Source organism: Pteropus medius, unplaced genomic scaffold (genome assembly GCF_902729225.1).
Source record: "Pteropus medius unplaced genomic scaffold, Ma_sr-lr_union100, whole genome shotgun sequence".
In the NCBI taxonomy this organism is placed as follows: domain Eukaryota; kingdom Metazoa; phylum Chordata; class Mammalia; order Chiroptera; family Pteropodidae; genus Pteropus; species Pteropus medius.
This window is the reverse complement of record NW_024343159.1, coordinates 401912-422047: the sequence shown is the minus strand read 5'-3', so window position 1 is coordinate 422047 and position 20136 is coordinate 401912. Positions and strand designations below refer to the sequence as shown.

Here is a 20136-nt window from a genome sequence, read left to right as displayed (position 1 = left end):
CGCTACCAAGCGCATCCGAAACGCTGTGAAAAACTTGAGGAGGAGAGATCCGAATTCTAATCAACGGAGGGAGGTGGACCTTGACACTGTCAGCACCATAGACCCAGGAAAAAAGCCAACACGCTGAGCTTTCCTGCGTGACAGGCGAAACGAGAGGACAGGTGGGAAGATGGCTGGGTAAAAAGGTACAGGTCTTGATGAACTATTGCGAGTGAGGAGGGAAGTTAAGAGAAGACTTGTGTTTGAATTCTCCCGTCTGGCCCATTAGCAAAAGTTTCTATTGGGTTACTTAGTAGCAAATGGGATATTGTGCTAATTTTGTTAGTTACTTCTTCATTGCCGACCTTAAGGTCAAGGACCCCATCTTGTTAGATTGTTTGTAGTCAGCCAGGGCCTGCCATACAATAAACCTGTGAGAAAATTCCGTGTTGGGCAATAAACTCATTAGCCTCAGCTGGTTTCCACCCCTTGAGCTGGTCTCTATCCACGCCCCCAGGGTCCTGGGCTGGACCACGTAAACTGGGGCAAACTGAGAAGAATGACAAACCCGGCTTCCCAATTCCTGAAGGCCCCCAGGTACCAGGGACAAAGCTGATCTCAAGGATGTACTGAGATGCAGGCAGAATCATTATTCGGTTATTCCAAATAATGGGGAATTCCAAACAAAGCAGATCACCTGGACACGTCACCACAAAATCCCTTTTTAAATTAACAAGTGATTCGTGCGGCAACGTCCTTTACTCTGTTGTCTAATTACTTCCTGTTTTTATGTATTCTTTGAACTCTTGCACAAGGATGATAAATTTTTAATCAGTTGTAAAAAAAAGTGTGTGTACTTTAAGGTTATAATTAGGTTAACTCGTAAGTTTGTCACCTGTTGATCCTAAACCAGAATTATAAATGTAAATAGTCCTGTTAGGTATAACGCTCGTGTATTATTAGAAGGTATTCGGAATGTCACTGAGGATTCCCTGTGCTCACTGAAATTGAGACTAAGGACTCACGTGTAGCCCCAGAATCCTCACCTCTCTATTTTATCCCCCGTCCCTTAACACTGCCACACTAAGACGAGCATCATCAGATCTACCAAAAGGCAGTCATCACCTGTATTTACACCGAGAAAACTGTACCATTGACAAAGAAGACAGATCTATGAAAAACAAAAAAACAAAAAACCCTGCAGTTTAATCATTGTAACTCCAGGAGAAATGGGATTATGACATGTAGGCTTCAAAATAAGTTGACATCTCAGGCATCGAATTAGTGTAGTCGTATTGGAAAAAATGGCAGACTTCGACTGGACCAATCGCGTTAGTGTCCTGTTTCGGCTGTAGTTTGGGCAGAGGGCGAGAATCAACACTTCTTAGGTCTGAGGACTTTTGAACGTTCCTTACCGTTGAGGCTGTTCCCGGAAAAAGCAAGCGGGCGAAGCGTCAGACTCTGTTCTATGTCGCTTGTCTGACAGAGCTCAAACCTTTGCCACTTTCTTCACTCTCGGACCCCAGGCAGTGGCAGGTGAGGGAAAAAACAAAACTGCTAACCTCCGGAGTTGAGTTACGCACATCACGGCGGCCGAGGGTTACCATTTCTCACCTCTAAAACCAGTAATACTTAGGACAGCTAAGGACGAGGAAGAATCGCCCCTGGGTCATGAATTTTGAGAAATTGTTCTGGTAGAATTGATTAAAATTTATTAACATGCACTTGGAGAGAGGGCATCTACCATCTAGAAATAAAATCTCCACTGTCGAGGTTCTGTGAGCCTTTATAAACATCTGTGTGGAAAGTGTTAAAACGAGCGTGTGCTAAGTTTATAACTTAAAGCATAGAAAATAAAACAGAAAGTCACCTCCCTCTCCCCACTCCTCACACCAAATCGCCATCGGTCATCCCGTTTAGGTTCTTTAAAATCAGTCTGAGATTTTATTGTCAGATTTCTTTGTTGTTTGCCTCTGTCCATTTTACGCTCTCTTCCTTGATGGAGGGACCTGCTCACTGTGACATGCCAGCATCTAGCAGAGGGCCTGGCATGCTGTGGGTGCTCAGCTCCGGATGGGTGAACCCTGGAGTGAGTGTGGCCTAGGATGCCTCTCAGTCCCCCGCACGTTGTCACCGAATGTCTGTGTAGAAGCGTCTGCCCGCTAACACCTGCTCCAACGTCACCTACTCGCCCTCCGCAGCTTCGGGGGTGCAGTGAGATTTGGCAGCACACCCACCCCACCTGCCTTCCACACTCTACCCGTTCTGGTCTCTGCGTTAACCTCTCCCACCCTAATGCCACGCGGTCACCTCAGGAAGCCCTTGATGATGCAGGGCCTGCTCTCTGCGGGCTGACACCAGGCTTAAAAGAATCCTCTTTCGTATGCTACTGTGGTGCCTAGGTGTTTGCGTTGCATCGTGGAGCAAAGCGTCACAGTGCTGATGCGTGCGACCAGACCCTCGCTGCTTCCTCCACTCACAGCGCCTGCCCTGCACGTGCGGGCACCTCGCTGGTTCACGTGCAGACGCTGGGCTGCTCAGGGAACACCGTGTGCGGGGTGCGTTCTCGCAGACTCTGGCTCGTCGCGTCCTGCCCGTATGAGAGCTCTTCAGTAAATACTCGGGTCAGGTACTCAGGATGAACGTGTTGACAACAGAATTTATTTCTGCACAGAAATGGAATCTCCGCTGAGCTGTAGGGGCTTGAGTTTGTCGCTGGGGTGCTGGGGCGCGTGCCGTTTTAGCCACCAGGCGGTCTTAAGTTCCAGATGGGGAATTCGGAGGGAGTTACATGACTGGTTGGTCAGAAGTTGCTTTGTCCAATATAGTAGCCACCAGCTCCATGTGGCACTTGAGATCTAAGGAAAATAATGAAAAGTCTATGTCCTCAGTTGCACCAACCACATTTCAACTTGTTGAACAGCAAAGAAGCGGATCATAGCTGTCATTGCGGAGCAAGGTTCTTGTCCCTGTGGACTCACATGTCCAGGTGCACTTAACCAGCTTCCTCCAGGTGGCATCTGAGGGCATCCTTGCCGGATAAAATGCGGGATGCTGTTAAACCTGAATCTCAGATAGATGACGATTGTTTTGTTATAAGTATGTCCTGAAATACTGCACGAGACGTGCTATACCAAAACGGAAAGTGTCGACTGTCTGAAATTCCATATACCTGAGCGTCATGTATTTTTACTTGCCGAACCTAAAGCACAGAATTGGAGCATCCTCCCCGGCAGGCTGAGCGCCCTCGCCACGGGGAACAGAGAAGCTGCCCATGAGCAAACAGGTCTGTGAGTTCCCGCTCCTGTTCGGGAAGGCTGAGAGAGAAGCCCCCAAACGCATGTGCTTTGGTTCCTCTGCTCCCTTCAGGTTTCCAGAGCTCAACAGGGCGGAGAGGCCTGGGCCCACCGCGTCTGTCAGACGCGTCGGGGTTCAGAGACGCGTGGAGCCTGGTGCAAGAGTCCCAACGTCACTGACTGACCCCGCGCCTGCAAATTTTTCCTCTTAACTACCTCGTGTGCACCTGTGTGTCTCGGGGATCTGGGGAGTGGAGAGCGAGAAGTCTCATTGAGAGGAGGCTCTCTTTAGTTCAGGAGGTGTCGGGTTTTTGAACGAGTAATACATTCAGGAGGTTCAAACGAGTCAAGCTAACAAGGTGCACTTCAGAGTCTACTCTGCCTGTCCCCTGGGTCATCTGTATTCTCGTGTATCCTGCTCGCTGTTAAACATGCAGATATGAGACAAGAATGTGTGGTTCACCCACCCCCATAAACTCTTGACAGACAGCGGCGCCACCGGCCCTTCTTGGAACCACGTGTCTTGGAGGGATTCCCAGATGAATCCAGGAGCTTCCTTTACAGGCCGCATGGCGTACCGCGTGGATGCATCGTGCTTCCCGTCACCTGTCCCCTACCGGCAGGCACATCAGACGATTCTGGAACGATAAGCGCTGATTTACAGCGAATCGGGACTGTTCGCGTTCTGCTGCGAAGCCGGAAGCACAGCGGACGTTCTAGTCACTGGCGGGTGGGACTCAGGTTCTTTCCCTTAAAACTGACGTGGCTTTAGCCGCGTTAGTGACGTTGAGCCTCGGTTTCTTTGTCTGCAAGATGTGCGTAGCAGGGAATGAACAAAAGATCACGCGTGCGAGTTGTCTGGGGCTCCAAAGAACAGCACGAATAAAACTAGTTGGTTTCCAATACCAGATCTTTGCCGGTGACACTTTGTAATTGGAGCGGACTCCCCGGATCCCAGCCTGGCACGAGGAGAGGGAAGATGCGGTGAGCGCGGAGGAAGGCAATCTCCTCGATTACCTGTTCCGCACAGGTAGAGAGCGCAGCCTCCCAGCCCACCCACACTGCGCCCCTTCTGCCCTCCCCCCGCACTCACGCTTGGGTTTTACGAATGTCTCTGCCGGTGCGTGGCACCTGTGTGTCCGGGGCTGGGAGCCCGTTTGGTCCACGGCCACAGGGTCAGCTCTCAGCACGGCGCCCCACATCGACTGGCCACGCTAGTAACTCGGGAAAGATAGGAATCCATGAGGTGGGTTGTAAGAAGCAGACATCCAACTTAGTCTTGAGAAACGCCTGCACAACGAGACGAAGTGGTGTGTGTGCTCACACGTGCACGCACAGACAGCGCCGAGTCGCGGCAGGGTCCCTGGGGACGGGGAATCCAGCTAAACTACTTGGGTCTGGGTTCCAGCACTGCCTTTTGCCAAGGGTCCAACTGGGGGAAGTCTGTCTCTGTTTCTGTCTCTGTCTCTCTGTGTCCATCTGTCTTTCTCTGTCTCTGTCTCAGTCTCTCTGTGTCTCTCTGTCTCTCTCAGCCTTCTCATCTCTCTGTCTCTGTCTGTGTCTGTCTCTCTCTGTCTCCTCTTCATCTCCATCTGCCTGTCTCTCTGCCTCTGTCCGTCTCTCTGTCTCTCTCGTGCACGTGCGCGTTGGTCACACTCTTGTGCTGTTTTCCCACCCAGAAGGGTCCTGTCTCCATGTCCAATGACCCCCATGCTTCTGGGCTGATTTAAGTCCCACACTCTGATGATCTGCACCCATCACATAAATTTCTACATGGTTTCTTATCGACTCTGTGTTCATATCGGCTTTCCAAATTTTTTGAGGAAGCCTAGAATACTCTACAAGCAGATATGCCCCTGCTTCAACCCTCACTGGCTTCATGCTTCTGCTCAAATATCACCTACTCCATGAGGCGATGCCTTCTGGGAAAGGGCTCATGGTCTCACAGATGGTGATGCTGGGAGCATGGACCATCAGCCCAGCGTGGCTAGAAATGCCATGAGCAAAGGGACAGCGAGGACAGCAGCAGGGCTGTTTAACCAGTGACCGCAGGGACTCCCTCTGGGTTGCCTGGGAATGAACTGGGAACTATGCTGCTTCTGTCCTTGTGGGAGGATCAGCCAATATCCCCAGGTGCCGGGAGGCTGGCCTTCGGAGCTGACACAGCGACTGCTCCTTATTCTAGACTGCTTTTGTGCCTCCTCCGTGACAGGGACTGGCATGGGGAGTGGGTGCCGCTGGGGCACAGCCCCTCTGGTGGGAGCCTGACCCCTTCCCGGGCACAGGCTCTGAGGAATGTAGAACACTGACTTCTGGCCAGGAGTTCCAGCAGGAACAAGTGACACTGCGCCTGCCGACAAGACAGGGAGGAGCCGCAGCAGGAAGACCCGTTAGGAGTTAAATGACCTGCAGTGTGGTCCGTGCAAAGGAGCAGACACAGTTGTCAGCGGGGGGCCGGGGTCTGACTACATCATCATTCCACTCACCTTGTGTGTCATCTTTTCTCAGTTCATGAAAGTCACACACTGCTAACAGTCCCCTCGATTGCCCCCAATTTTTGCCCATCCCTTCCCCACCATCTCTCTTTCCCATGCATGTATCATCACCTATTTCTTAAGGAACCCTAAAACAGTCTCCTTGTTTCACACTAGGAGGTCGGCGTCAAATCTGTGGATTCCCTGCTCCCGCTGTGCCCGGCAGATGCTTCCGAGGACTCGGTCGGCTGGGCTCACAGGGACACCCTCCAGACACACATGTGACTCAGAAGCTGGGCCTCAGACTCAGACCCATAGGTATCTTTGGGGAGACACTTTGAGACCACGCAAACCCTGCTTCTCCTCAAACGCTGACCCAATGGTTTTGGCATTCACTGTGGATTTCATCTGCAATGAAGGGGACGTGTGTCTCGTCCTCCTGTGTTGATGTGTTTATAGTTAAAATGCAACGAGAAGTGGCACCAGCTTTGGTCGCTAGCAGCCCCCGGAGCCTGGCTGGCATGTGTTCTCAACAAGTTTCCATCTTTTTACAAAACATCCCCTTATTTTCTTGCACCGCAAAATATTCCAGGACTTTTTGAATTTTTCCTGATCCAGCCTTGGAATCAGCCATTTCTCCAAGAAGCCTAGGTTTTTGTTTGTTTGTTTGTTTTTTCCCCCTGGAGGATGCTGCTCAAAATCCAAAGATTGCGTGCCACGTGTGTCAAGCGCTGCTAGGGAGCCACTGCTTGCATTCCCTCTCAGCTGCCAGAGTGAGGAGATATTTATGTATATCCCCCTCACACATCTACGTCTCTGTATCTGTATAACTGCACATATAAATAGACGTTTGTATTAATACTTCTGATTCTAATTCAGCAGGTTCATTTTAGCCAAATACTTATTTTTCCACCAGCGAGAACACTGGATATCATTTCTGACAACATAGTCACTACTTTGCTGAATTCCAGTAGACAGATAAGTAGTTTCAGAATCACTAACCCATACCCACGGGAACCACTCGTTAGATCACGACCTTCATATATAGTTACTTTTTTTGTCTTTAGCCTCGCAGTACCCGATCGAGGTGTCATTCTCCACAGTTATCTGAATTAACATTTACCTTCCTCAATCCCTTGTGTTAATATGTTATCATTTTAATACAGTTTGGTTCATTTGCTAGTCCCTGTGTTCTATGTTGGGTCCCCTCATCCCTGTGGCTGGTAATAGTTCGTTTCGCTGGTACAGGAAACAGTAGTAGAGTCGTAGGAGTGAAAGTTAGATGAAATGACACTCAAGACTGGCACGCGCTCCTCGCTGCTGCTTTGTCCCATCCTGTCCTCCTTCCCACTCCTGGCTCGATGACCCCCGGCCCCCCCCCAGCATACCAGACAACCAACCTTGTTCGCTTGGGGTTTGTTCTTCCTGTATGTCTTTTTGCACAAATGAGCAGAAAAGTGTTTTCTTCCTTCCTCTTCTTCCCCTCACAGACGGCGTCGTGCTCCGGGGACTCTCGCACTTGACTTTTCCCGTTAACCACACGTCCTGGAACTCACCCCTTCTCAGCTCCTAGAGATCTGTCTCTCTCGTCTGCGGCCGCAGGTCCCTGCGCTGTGCTCTCGTTTACCGCCACTGTCTCGTGTGCGGACGACGAAGTTCTTTCCGAAGCCGCCGTGAGCCATGAGTGACTTCGCGCATGCGACCCACGGTTTCCATTGTCGAATCAGATAAAAAGAATAACAATTTCTACGACAACATCGAGCCCCTTTTAAGAAAAGTTCTACGGAAACGCTCTACGCTGAAAGCTAAGATAAAACGCCTATTTAAAAAGTCCCGAAAGGGCCAGTGTGTCCCAACAGAGGTTCGCAGCTGGTCCTCACAGGGCCGCCGTATCACCGCTCCCTTGAGGAAGCCGGGACGGGGCTCATTTGTTTAGCCGTCGTGGTGACATGCGAAAGCATCCAAGTCCAGAATCAAGTGCTCAGAAGCCAGCACGCGGAGTGAGGGCGGCCAAGCGCACGCCTCCCTCGCCTTCCACTTCCCCGCAGGTCACTGCTCCCCACTGTCCCGCGGGCACGTACGTGGACTGCTCCATCGCTCAGGGTTCCTTCGAGACTCTTCAAAAAGTCAACAACAGTAAATTACTTTTTTAGCTCATCAGAGATTAATTAATACCCTTGAGACCTCCTGGCTGCAACCGCGCAGGACGACTCCGCCCACCAGCCTCCGAGCCTGCGCAGTGGCAAGTGCGTGTTTCTCGCGCTCCCGGCTCTCACTGAGCTGTGCACGTCACAGAAGCTGCATGCACTGGGCCCTGGTGTTTTGTATTCTATTCTAGCTCATTTAAAAATAAGCATTGTGGCCTTGCGCCACAACATCGATTTCACACCCTTTCATGATTGTTCAGACCTGCTGTCTGGAAACCACCGTTTGTGAGAGCCCGCGCTTCGAGGTCGGACAGATGTGAGCTGGAATTCTGGAGACGCGTCTTCGCAGCAGCCTTCCCAGGAGAGTTCCTTAACCTGTGCGAGCCCATGTCATCCCGCGTAATGTGGGGACACTATCCAAAGCAGGGGATTGCTGCATCGACTCGCCAAGAATGCAGGCAGCACACAGAACGGGAATGGGTATATTATAATCTACACTTCTCATTTATTTCCCCTTACGATCAATGCTGGGATTTCGATTCAAACTCGTAATTGCTGTTAAGAATGATAAAATGGGGTAAGAAGTGGAGATGCCGGTACCGGGAACCCCAGAGGCCAAAGCAACCGAGATTCGGTCCGCCCTCCGTGGCCGTTGCCCGCCTTCTCCTCCTCCACCCACTCTGGTGCCCAGGCGTGTGTGACCCCAAGCTTGGCAGGATCGGATCGCTGCTGCTCCATCCCCGCACCTGCGGTGTCATCCAGCATGGGCCTCCTTGGAAAGGGCTCATAGGCAAGCCCTGAAATCCACAGAACTCTCAGGCAACAGGAAGCACTTTTGACCTGTTGTCACCTCCACTGAGAGGGGCGGGGTTCCCAGACTTGGCATCAGAGGAACATGGGGACCTTGAAAAATACTGAGATTCTGAGTTATTGGTTCAAAATCATCTGGACCAACACTTTGGAATCTACATGAAATTGTTAAAGTAAAAAACCACAGGCCCAAAATGGTGTCGCTCATGCCGAAAGCCCATGATACTGAACCTAGATTTAACCCCTGATGTAATTGCAGCTTATCCCAGAAACGGAATCTTAGCCAACCAGTATGAAACTTTCTGATCAAGTGCCAGCGTGGTGATCTGTCACGTGGGCCCCCTCCACCCACCCCCACGGGAAGGAGGAATGGACGATCTGCATGAAAATAAATAAATAAATAAAAAGCCTTCTTTTTCTCTTCCTCCAAAGAAAAAAAGTCCACGGCCCACAGCACTCCCTTTTCGTCCACGCCCTTGCCCCGCACATCTTGCTATGAAATCCCCCCGTTTTGTACAAACCCTTGGAGTGCCCTTCTAGGTTACAGAAGGGATGCTGCCTGGCTCCTGAACCACTTCGTAAAGCCAGTTAGATCTATGAATTTACTTAGTTGAATTTTTTCCCAATAAAACAACCACGTACCCAGTCACAAATATCCACACCCCCTGGGTAGTGCCGAGAGGGCCAGCCGAGCAGACAGAGCAGGAAAGTGGAGCCTTCAGGTGTTACTGCTATTTCATCCTAGAATGTCAAATACATGCTTGATTTAATAATGGCAGACTCTCAACGTCTTCTTCAAGTCTGTCAAATAGTTGTGTTTTTTGTTTTTTTTTTTTCCCAAAGGAAAACACACTGTACCAAAGGAGAGGAACCTAGGGGAGTTAAAACGTCCTGGAATTGGGGAAGTTTAAGTGCCTCCATGTCCTTAGTAGTAAAGAATACACAGAATAAAGTGAAGCATTGGAGAGAAAACGTCAGTTTGTTATGCAAATTGTAGCCATTTACTGCAGTGCTATCGTTTGTCATTGAAAATGAGATAACCCATGCTTCTGGGATCAAATGCCCAGAAATCTGTTTGCCTAGTTTGATGGTTAGCCCCTCCCTTTCCATTTTAATATATACCGCAGGGCATACTTAATTCTCACTAGCATGCATTAATTACATTGAAAATATTTACACATTAAAACTTTTAAAAATCGATCATTTATATGACCTTTGTGCCAGATTCAGCATTAATTTTTTTTCCTGTTTTAGGCGAGGGAACCCTTGGTTGACCTCACAGATTGCAAGGACCTTGTCAGCTTACAACCTCTTATTTTTTAAATTTTTTACGCCTACAGCACCTAGTCTTCCTAGGTGGTCTCCCATCCAAGTACTAACCAGGCCCGACCCTGCTTAGCTTCCGAGATGAGACGGGATCGGGCGTGTTCAGGGTGGCGTGGCCGTAGCCTCAGCATTAATTTAACCGAGACTATTTTGAAACATCTCATTAATGTTGCATCAAAGATTTGTATTCTTGTTTCTATTTCAGTAGTAGATCTGCTGTGCGTGAAGATGTGGAGCAACGGAACTAAAAATTAATGCGCTGTCTAAGACGGCGTCACAGTCGGCCACGCCCACAGACCACATCGTGTCGCCTGTAGCACTGGCCCAAATTGTACTTTGTCTCTCAAGTACACAGGCTGCAGTTTGCAAAGACAATTCCATCCAGACCGTTTTCCGGGAATAATTCCTTCAGCTGGGTTTTCATTGCCTACAAGTACTCTCTGTGGATCGGGGAATTACCTCCCCAGGCCTGCTCCTTCAGAGGGGTGCATAGGGTGTCTTCGGAGGGCAATGACTTAACTTCCATGGCCCCTCAGAGCTCTGCTTCTAAAATGGACATGTGAACGTGTCATTCAATCCTTCCTGTGCTTGTTTCCTTCATTACGCACAGGGCCGTCATCTTCACGGTCGGAGTACATTAGGGGTGCGGACTAGTCATGTCCCAGCCATTAAGTAACAAGAGGGTCTGGGGTTCCCTAATAACGGGAATGGGTATATTATAATCTACACTTCTCATTTATTTCCCCTTATGATCAATGCTGGGATTTCGATTCAAACTCGTATATTACAATCTGACCCGGAAGCATGGGCCAAAAGAATCCCGCAAGACCACAGACGGTCTTCAAAGATCACCTCCACGTCTAGTGACTTCACGGACGTCATCTGGGGGTTATTTGAGAATGAACCCTTTTCCGTTTCCGTGTACACTGTGTTCTAGACTCTCCTTCCTTCCTAAATATCCTGAATTCAAGGACTCTAAACTCGTGGAGCAGTTGTCCAGAGGAAGGGCAGCGACAGCCCCACCCCCAACCCTCAGGAGCAGAAAGGAAAAAATTAACCTACGGAATTATTTAAAATCCCAGGTGCAGCAGACAGAAACAAAACCATGGCTGTATAGACTGATGTCCCAGGGCTGCAAAATTTAACCCCAAATGGGCGATAATTTGTTTGGCATTAATGTAAACCAGTTTGATGAACTCAAATGCCCTCAGCTCAATAGGCAGGCCTCTCCGAGGAGCCTGTGTTACTTCCCTCACTTAAGCGCAGATTTGTAATAAAAATCTTAATGCCAGTGGTTTGGTTCTTGGACATAGAGGAAGCTGACCACTTGGAGAATCACATTTGAGAGGTCAGAAAACTCCACAGTGAAAGATCGGTTTATAATTTACGAAGAAAATAGAAAGTTTTGTTTCTCTGAGTTGAAATCTGACGAGCACGGTGGGAAATATTGCCGGTTTTTGGCCTAAGGTTTCGCGCTTTCTGCATAATTTGAGACTTGCGTGAAGCCTGAGACTTGGGGGATCAATTTCTGAGAAAAACCGGGCAATTCAGTGTAGGGGATTTTGATATTTTGGTCATTTTTTGAGGTGTAACAAACACAACTCGGGATCCGACAGGACACTCCGCGGCTGCCAGCGAGGCGGGCTGGACAGCGCACCAATCACGGCGCAGCTCCGCCCTATATAAGCGCGCGGGCGCAGCGGCGCGGCCCGAGTCCCGGCCAGTGCCTCCGCTTCCGGCTCGAGTCCCCTCTGCACACCCGCCCGCAGCATGTCCGAGACCGCGCCCGCAGCGCCCGCTGCCCCGGCCGCCGCCGAGAAGGCGCCCGTGAAGAAGAAGGCCCGCAAGGCCACCGGGGCCGCCAAGCGCAAGGCGTCCGGGCCGCCGGTGTCCGAGCTCATCACCAAGGCCGTGGCCGCCTCCAAGGAGCGCAGCGGCGTGTCGCTGGCCGCGCTCAAGAAGGCGCTGGCGGCCGCCGGCTACGACGTGGAGAAGAACAACAGCCGCATCAAGCTGGGCCTCAAGAGCCTGGTGAGCAAGGGCACCCTGGTGCAGACCAAGGGTACCGGCGCCTCGGGCTCGTTCAAGCTCAACAAGAAGGCAGCCTCCGGCGAGGCCAAGCCCAAGGCCAAGAAGGCGGGCGCGGCCAAGCCCAAGAAGGCTGCCGGCGCGGCCAAGAAGTCCAAGAAGGCGGCGGGCTCGGCCACCCCCAAGAAGAGCGCCAAGAAGACCCCGAAGAAAGCGAAGAAGCCTGCGGCGGCTGTTGGGGCCAAAAAGGCAAAGAGCCCGAAGAAGGCGAAAGCAGCCAAGGCCAAGAAGGCGCCCAAGAGCCCAGCCAAGGCTAAGGCGGTGAAGCCCAAGGCTGCTAAGCCAAAAGCCGCCAAACCTAAGGCTGCCAAGCCGAAGAAGGCGGCGGCCAAGAAGAAGTAGGAAGTTCCTTTGGCCCACTGGTAGAAGATCACAACCCAAAGGCTCTTTTCAGAGCCACCCACCGGTCTCTGGAGAAGAGCTGTTGCACTTTGCGGGGGGCGTGGCTGGAGGGAGACGGCGGGGCGGCCTATACGCAAGCGCAGTCCCTTTGGGGTGCTAAGGACAGAAAAGCGGCTGGGGGTAATGGTACTGGGAAATTGGTTTGGACCCGAGGGCCTGACCTGTTCAGTTTGCAGCGCGCCGAAATGGGTGGCGCGCGTCTGCACTACTTTTAATTTGTACGCTGCTCTAAATTTAAGTCCCACACCCCGACACATGGCCCGACAAGGCAGAACGCTAAGTGACTGTAGGTGTTTGGAAACCAGTTTCCTAAAATGAGCCTACATTTCCTTTCCTGTGTTAGGACATAACGAAAAGCAGAGCTGTCATTGCGGGGTGGGGGACTGATGAGCTGGGTCGCCCAGCCCAGCACGTTGGCTGAGCTGGTGGTTTCAGTTACTTAGCTGAGCTGCTGCCGGCGCGAAGTAATGCACTTCTCAGCCACCACCCTCTTAGTTCCAGCATCCAGAACATCAGTCCGGCCTTTGGGTGTCCAGTGGTGCGGGGCCCAGACCCAACGCGTGGAGCGACCCACGCGAACAGGGATCGCCTCCACCGACGAAGGTACAGACAAGACCATTGTCAGAAAATACATGGCAGACTCAGAAACAGCACAGGGGCGTGAACGGGCCCTTTTATAGTAAGTCTGGGTAGCGTAGTCTAGACCTTCTGATTGGATCAAGTGAAGTAATGAAATAGCCAATGAAAAGGCAGGCCCGCCAGTTCATTTACATGGTCATTTGTGACGACACACTAAGATTAACCCAATCACGAGTGAAATCGTACTAGCCTCATTTGAATACCGCATCTATAAGTAAATGTGCCTTGGCCGCGGCGATTATTTTGTCAGGCGTTAGGGATCGTGTTGTGACGTTTGGAGCTATAATGCCCGAGCCCACAAAGTCGGCCCCGGCCCCGAAGAAGGGCTCCAAGAAGGCGGTGACCAAGGCGCAGAAGAAGGACGGCAAGAAGCGCAAGCGCAGCCGCAAGGAGAGCTACTCGGTGTACGTGTACAAGGTGCTGAAGCAGGTGCACCCCGACACCGGCATCTCGTCCAAGGCCATGGGCATCATGAACTCGTTCGTCAACGACATCTTCGAGCGCATCGCGGGCGAGGCGTCGCGCCTGGCGCATTACAACAAGCGCTCGACCATCACGTCGCGGGAGATCCAGACGGCCGTGCGCCTGCTGCTGCCCGGGGAGCTGGCCAAGCACGCCGTGTCCGAGGGCACCAAGGCCGTCACCAAGTACACCAGCTCCAAGTAGACGTGCACGTAAGCGGTTTTGCCCCTAACCTCAAAGGCTCTTTTCAGAGCCACGCATGCTTTCAACAAACGAGTTGTAATCATTCCGCTCTCGGATTTCTCAGTCTGAATTTAAAGCTACATTGCCATTTTTTTTTACATGTTCTATGACAGCTGCGTGGCAAATACTTTAGGGTTCCCAGGCTGTAACAATAGCTACCGTAAATAGCTCACGGTGAACAAGTACAGTTTTATAGAATGATTAATCACTCAGTATTATGTAAGTATTAACTAATTTGACGTGAGGATGTCATTTCTAGAGTGCGGTTCGTTTCCCTGTGCGGGTCTCTAAATTCATCCCGTGCTTGCGGTTGACTTCACCTAGAGCACAGTAGGACATGCTGTGACAGCTTTGTTCTACTCAGAGCTTTTATTTTATTTTTTCTGTTTTTTAACTCCATAAATAAGTATTACTGGAAAAAGGCTGTAGACAATATGTTTTCATGGAAATGCTACAGAGGTTTTTCTGGTTTGTTTGCCTTGCGATTGGGCCAATTTCTGCGTGAGGCTCCGAGAAGACAGTGGGGTGAGGCTGTGTCCCAAGGGCAGGGCACGGAGGGAGAGGAATTGAAACCCATCCATGAGACCCCTTCGAATCTTGTCAGTTCGTATAACTTCTCTCCCAGAAAGTCCTATTGAATTCGGAGTCTTCTTTTGGCAACATTCAGTTTTAAAGTCCCCTGGGTCACAGGAGAGAAGCCCAGCAAGATTAAGGTGTCTGTGGATAAGCAATAGTGACCTTAGAACTGAGACCCCCTGGTCAGTCCCTTTCCGCCTTTCCCAATGTCCACGAGTGTCCAGGACGGAGAGGAGGTAGAAGGGAAGAAAGCCTTGTGGCAGGATGTGGCTTCTGCTGCATGAAGTGGTCTGGCATAAAGGACTTTTGCTGCTGGGGACTGGGTTGTTGTAGGGAAAAGAAATCTCAGAGAAGAGGCAAGGGGAGTAGGGACAGTGGCCAGAAAAGAATCTATGGTTCACAGTTCACCAAGAAAATTGGAAGGTAAATGAAGCCGGGATGGGAGGTCAGTGCTGGTTGAAATGGAGAATTTAAGTGGAAGGTGCTGTGAGGAATGGATTTAGAAATTCTGGTGTCCTCACAGCCTCCCACACTAACGCAGATTCATGGATTATGGGGATAGGTTTTCCATATGTTGTGGGGGTTCAGAATGAGCCACCCCAAGATGTGTCTCAGTGGTATGTGATTATTTTGACCTAAAGGTAATTTTAGCCTTGGGCTCAAGAGAAGGTTCTGCCCCTCCCTTAACTACTTAGTGCTGGAGTTTGGGGTCTCATCCATAATAAGAGATTATCACAGACAACTGGCTTTCACCTGAATCTGAGCTTGATTTTTTTTAGGAGATTAAGCGAAGCCTATCCCTGTGGGGAGCCTGATAAGCAATATTTCACATTGAAGCTGAGACGGCAGAGCAAAAGCTACATTCTCAAAATAGAAGGATGAAATAAACACACACACACACATGCACACACGCACACACACACACACACAGTCAAGGGAGAGTGCAGAATCCTGGTGCTGATCAGAGCGGATCCCACCACCAAGAACTCAGACCCCAAGCAGCCTTCACACTGTCTCCTTTCTGGCATTACTACCACAGGGATTCTAGACTCCCAGGCTGAGGATTTAATTTAGAGCTATCCCAAGCTAGTTCTGTGCCCTTGAGCACCTAGAGAAGGCTAATACAAATCCTCTCTGAAGGAATAAGCTTCCTCTTAGGCCTCACCAAATCTCCACCAATAAAATACCAAAGACACAGAATGAGCTGCTTCACAACCCAAATTAACCCAACACCAAGAATATGAGCCACAGACAGTGGAAACAAAAGGTGTACAAAAGAGAATTAACAAATTTCAAGTAAATAACTTTAATATCTTAAAAAGACAAAAAAAGACTTTGATTTATGTTGAGGGACTAAGAATACAAAGAATGACCACATAGATTCGAAAAAAGAACCAGATGAAAACTCTAGAAATAGATGTGTGTATATACACAATTAATTATAATACTTAAAATGAAAAGCTTACTAGGAATGTTTAATACCCAATTGGACCTAGCCAAAGAATTTAATGAACTATATAACCAGATCTTAAAGAATTATCCAAAATACAGAGAAATGTAAGAGAGATCTGGAATTAGTAAAAATTGTCTGACATACATACAATCAGAATTCCGGAAGTGCAAGCCAGAGAGAACCATGCCGATGAGCAATTTAAAAGATCCATGGCCGAGAACGTTTTAGAATGGATGGATTACTTGTATAATGAGAAATAAACTAAATGGAGTGAAAAATGTTACAACAAAAAGAGGATCACAATGTGACCCCAGAAATTTTTACAACAAATGTAATGCTGATTTTCACAGAGCTGTGCTTTTTAATCCATATTGACAAATGGCATCAGACGGAAGCGCTGTGTGAAGTCTTGTGGGAGAAGGATAATTGAGTAATTGATTATTTACATGCATTTTATATCCAGCTAATTACTGAATTCTGTTCATTCTAATCAGTATTCAGCAGACTGTCTTGATTTTCAATGCATATAATACTGTCATTAGCAAATTTAAATGTTTGATGTTCTTTCCAATAACTATTTCTGTCAAATGCTGTTATCACATTGTGTTAGCTCAAATCACAGGCTATGCCACATCAGACATGCGAGCACTCATACTTTTTCTTCCTTTTCATCCATGTGGCTTTGGTAGCCGATTTATAATACTTGCGCTCGCGCGCGCTCTCTCTCTTTCTGTCTCTCTGTCTCTCTCTCTGTCTCTCTGTCTCTCTGTCTCTCTCTCTGTCTCTCTGTCTCTGTCTCTCTCTCTCTCTCTCTCTCTCTCTCTCTCTGTGTGATCTTTATTGTGTTGATGTAGTTTCCTTCTAATCCTATTTTAAGAGTTTTTTTAAAGAATGATTTCTGAACTTTTGGCATCTGATGAAATCCTGTGCTTTTTCTCCTTTAGCCTATTGCAGTGACGTATAGGTAGATTTCCTGCTGTTGATCCCTGCTTGCATTCCTAGGCCAAACATTATTTGGTTGTGTCGTATTATGATCTTAAATAATGACTGCGTAAATTTCAATATTTTTTTCCATCTCTATTCATATGTAAAACCAATCTGATTTCATCTCTTGGGCTCACCTTTATCAGATTTTACATTAAGTTTATAGCAGCTTGAAACATTAATTGTGGGCTCTCCTCTATTAATTACCTATTTATGTATAACAAATTATCCGAAAGTGGACAGCCTAAATCTGTGAACATTTATTGTTTCATTCAGTTTCTATGGGTCAGGAATCCAGAAATGACATAGCTTGGGTGGCTGTGGCTCAGGGTCTCTCAAGAGGATGAAGTCAAGATGTAAGCACAGACCACAGTCACCTCTAAGGCTGGACTGGAGCTGGAGCTGTCCCTTCCGAGGCAGCTCGCCCGCATGCCAGACAAGTCCCTCTTGGCTGTTCACAGGGAGACCTCAGTTCCTTGCCACATAGGTCTGTCTGGAAGGCTGACTCTCTTCAAAACATGGTGGCTGTTGTCACCCAGGAAGAGAAATCATAGAGAGAAAGAGAGTGGCCACAGTGCCTTTTGTGACCTAGTTTTCTATGTCACACACTCACTTCTGCCACTTTCTATTCATTAGAAGCAAGTTATTTAACTCTGTCATAAATTTAGAGGGGAAAGAGGGCTCCACCTTTCGAGGTAAGATTAGTAAAACATTTGTGGACATACTTTAAAACCAGCGCATCATCATTTTTGTGCTTTAAATACTTGAATGTAAAATGTATTTGTGCTTTAGACATTGGATAGAAATCAACTGGGAATCACCTGCAGCTCTACTTTTTTGTGGTAGATCTTTAATAATCCCAGCGATTTAGACTGCAGTTGACCGCTGTCCACAGAGACAAAGCTGATGAAATGCACACATGATGTCCCGATGGGCTTTTCCCTGGGGTTGGAAAAGACAAAATAGTAGCCTCTACAGTGAAGTCAGAGCAGCACATAGCAGACACCTTGAAAGGGGACTGAACGAATTGAATTAATTGATCTGACAACTCCCGAACGGCACTGCGGTGAGCCAGTCACTCTGGGGCATAATCTTTGGAATGTCCCACAAACTAACAGACTTGGCCTTTTTGAAGAAAATGAATTAAAATAGAAAATAAATACAGTAAAGAATTAAAATAAATACAATAAAAATTAAAATTCAAAGAAAATATTGTGGTGTAAGAAAATATACGAAAATAACAGTATGAGAAAAAAACTAAAGTAATAAAATTTAAAACTGAACGAGAAGTTAAAGCTAATTTAATAATTTGCTTAAAATATATGACTTAATATTGAGTAATACTACAAGAGCTACAATGTTTAAAGTGTAAGATAACAAGTTAAGAGTTCGCAGAGGAAGATAAAGGAAGAAACTGAATAGAATTTAGTTCTGAAGTTTTATAAGTAGATTCTTGACCTGTGTCAAAAGCTTCTAGTAAACGATCAAGGAAGCTCACAGCAATTGCCTCCATTTCCCTTTATCTTTCACTCAAAATCAAAACAGTGCTTCACACTCTGGAAATCTGCAGGCAGATAGACTTGGGCTTTTGTTGGGGCTTCATCACATAAACACGACTGACCGCCCACATGGCTAATCTTTAGGCTCCAGTCCCCTTGGAGGTAGAGCAGATACCATATAGTCCAAAGCCCCCATGTCACGCAGCATGGCATAATTTAGCAAAGTAAACACATGTCTACTACGGCAGCAAGAGAAGCCAGAACTGAGTTGCCACCATGGCTTAATAGAATGAGTGACTCGGCATTTCTGCGATTCGCTTCATGTATACAACAAGAATGATAATAGTACACTACTACTTAGAGTTATCTTAAGGATTAAGTGAGATAATCATGTAAAGCTCTTAAAAAGTTATGGACATTTAGTAAGCATTTAACAATTGCTAGCAATCATTATATTTTTCTTAGTCACTGAATTAAACCGTAAATCAGAGTGGCAAATTCTCTTCAAGTCAAAAACTAAAGAGAGAGAATATGAGCTTTTGAACTGTTTAAACCCCACCCCAAGAAGGGTAGTTGTGGGATTTGGAACAAAGATCATATCAGGAATACCTCTTGACTAAGCATGAATTGAGTCAGTACCTGCTCATGCTGATAATGACCATTATACTGGAGTAGCGCTTCCTCGGCATGTTATCCAAGCAAATGTGAAAAGAGACCTCTTCACCGTACAGCAAACGTTACTGTGGCTGGAAAAATAGCACCTAACAAATAAATCTTTTTATTTCTTCAATTAGGGGAGAAATATGAATGCAGAGAAGAAATGAATGCAAACAGTAACTGCAAATGTGAATCAGCCCATACAAGTTATGAAATATGAAAAGTCTGATCTGCTTGAGAATGATTGATTAGTGTGTTTATCCTGCCCAAATCCAACCCATCCTGGCTTGCTGCACACTCGCTGCATCAAAAAGGAGATCATTATCTGAGTGGAAGAGCCCAAAAAATGTGTTTTAGCTTTCTCGTTCCATTTTTTGTGTGTGTGTGAATTATAAAATTAGAATTTACTTCTGTTACAGGCGTACTTACTGAGAATTCATTATTTCCCATGGACTATCTTTGCTTAGGGAAGTCTGAATCGAGAAGATGGCAAACCGTCTATAATGAGATGTTATGATTAATAAAATTTCTGAAGAATTGGAATTTTGCATTCATTGTTGATTCAAATTTTTCTAAGATCTCCCTTTTCTAGACATGCAATGAATTTTCCACTTCATCTAATAGCATCAAGGTGGGCAACAATCCTGAAGGGAAACGAATTCATTTAGTTAAGCTGACATTGCAGAGGTCATCTCAGCACCTGAATTCAGAAAAATACCAGATTGTGAAGCAGTCCCAAACTGGAGTGTGCACCGAAATTGGGAATTGCTGGTCCACACCCCAGTTTCTGATTTACTAGGTCAAAGTAGGATCCAATAATTAGTATTTCTTGTTATCCAGACGATGCCTATGAGACTGGTCCGGGGCTCCGACTTGGAGAACTGTGCTTTAAATTAGGTCATGGGATTTCTCTGAAATGCTAATACCATGTAGGTAAATAAACCTGAAAATCGCAGGTTTAAACGTGAGTGAGAAGTTCTGACAACTGGCAGAGGACATTTCCCTCCCAGCTCGGGCACGCAGGGGTGGGAATAAAACCCCTCCGCCCCTCGCATTCGCAGACTCCCGCGTGGCCACGCCCCTCCGCGCCGGCTTCCGGCT

The 20136-nt window shown here is 47.8% G+C and overlaps 2 protein-coding genes and 1 pseudogene across 2 annotated transcripts; 2 read left to right on the top strand and 1 right to left on the bottom strand.

Moving 5' to 3' along the window:
* Positions 1 to 10037: 10037 nt before the first annotated feature.
* On the bottom strand, positions 10038 to 10156 carry LOC120606209 (uncharacterized; annotated as a pseudogene).
* Positions 10157 to 11730: 1574 nt separating this feature from the next.
* Positions 11731 to 12523, top strand: H1-4 (H1.4 linker histone, cluster member). Its single transcript, XM_039867328.1, has one exon. It carries the CDS (start codon positions 11803 to 11805, stop codon positions 12460 to 12462), a length of 660 nt encoding a protein of 219 aa, XP_039723262.1. The 5' UTR covers positions 11731 to 11802; the 3' UTR covers positions 12463 to 12523.
* Positions 12524 to 13399: 876 nt separating this feature from the next.
* H2BC5 (H2B clustered histone 5) lies at positions 13400 to 19578 on the top strand. The gene is made up of 2 exons (XM_039867359.1): positions 13400 to 13835; positions 19173 to 19578. Exon 1 carries the CDS (start codon positions 13447 to 13449, stop codon positions 13825 to 13827), a length of 381 nt encoding a protein of 126 aa, XP_039723293.1. The 5' UTR covers positions 13400 to 13446; the 3' UTR covers positions 13828 to 13835; positions 19173 to 19578.
* The last annotated feature ends 558 nt before the right edge of the window (positions 19579 to 20136 follow it).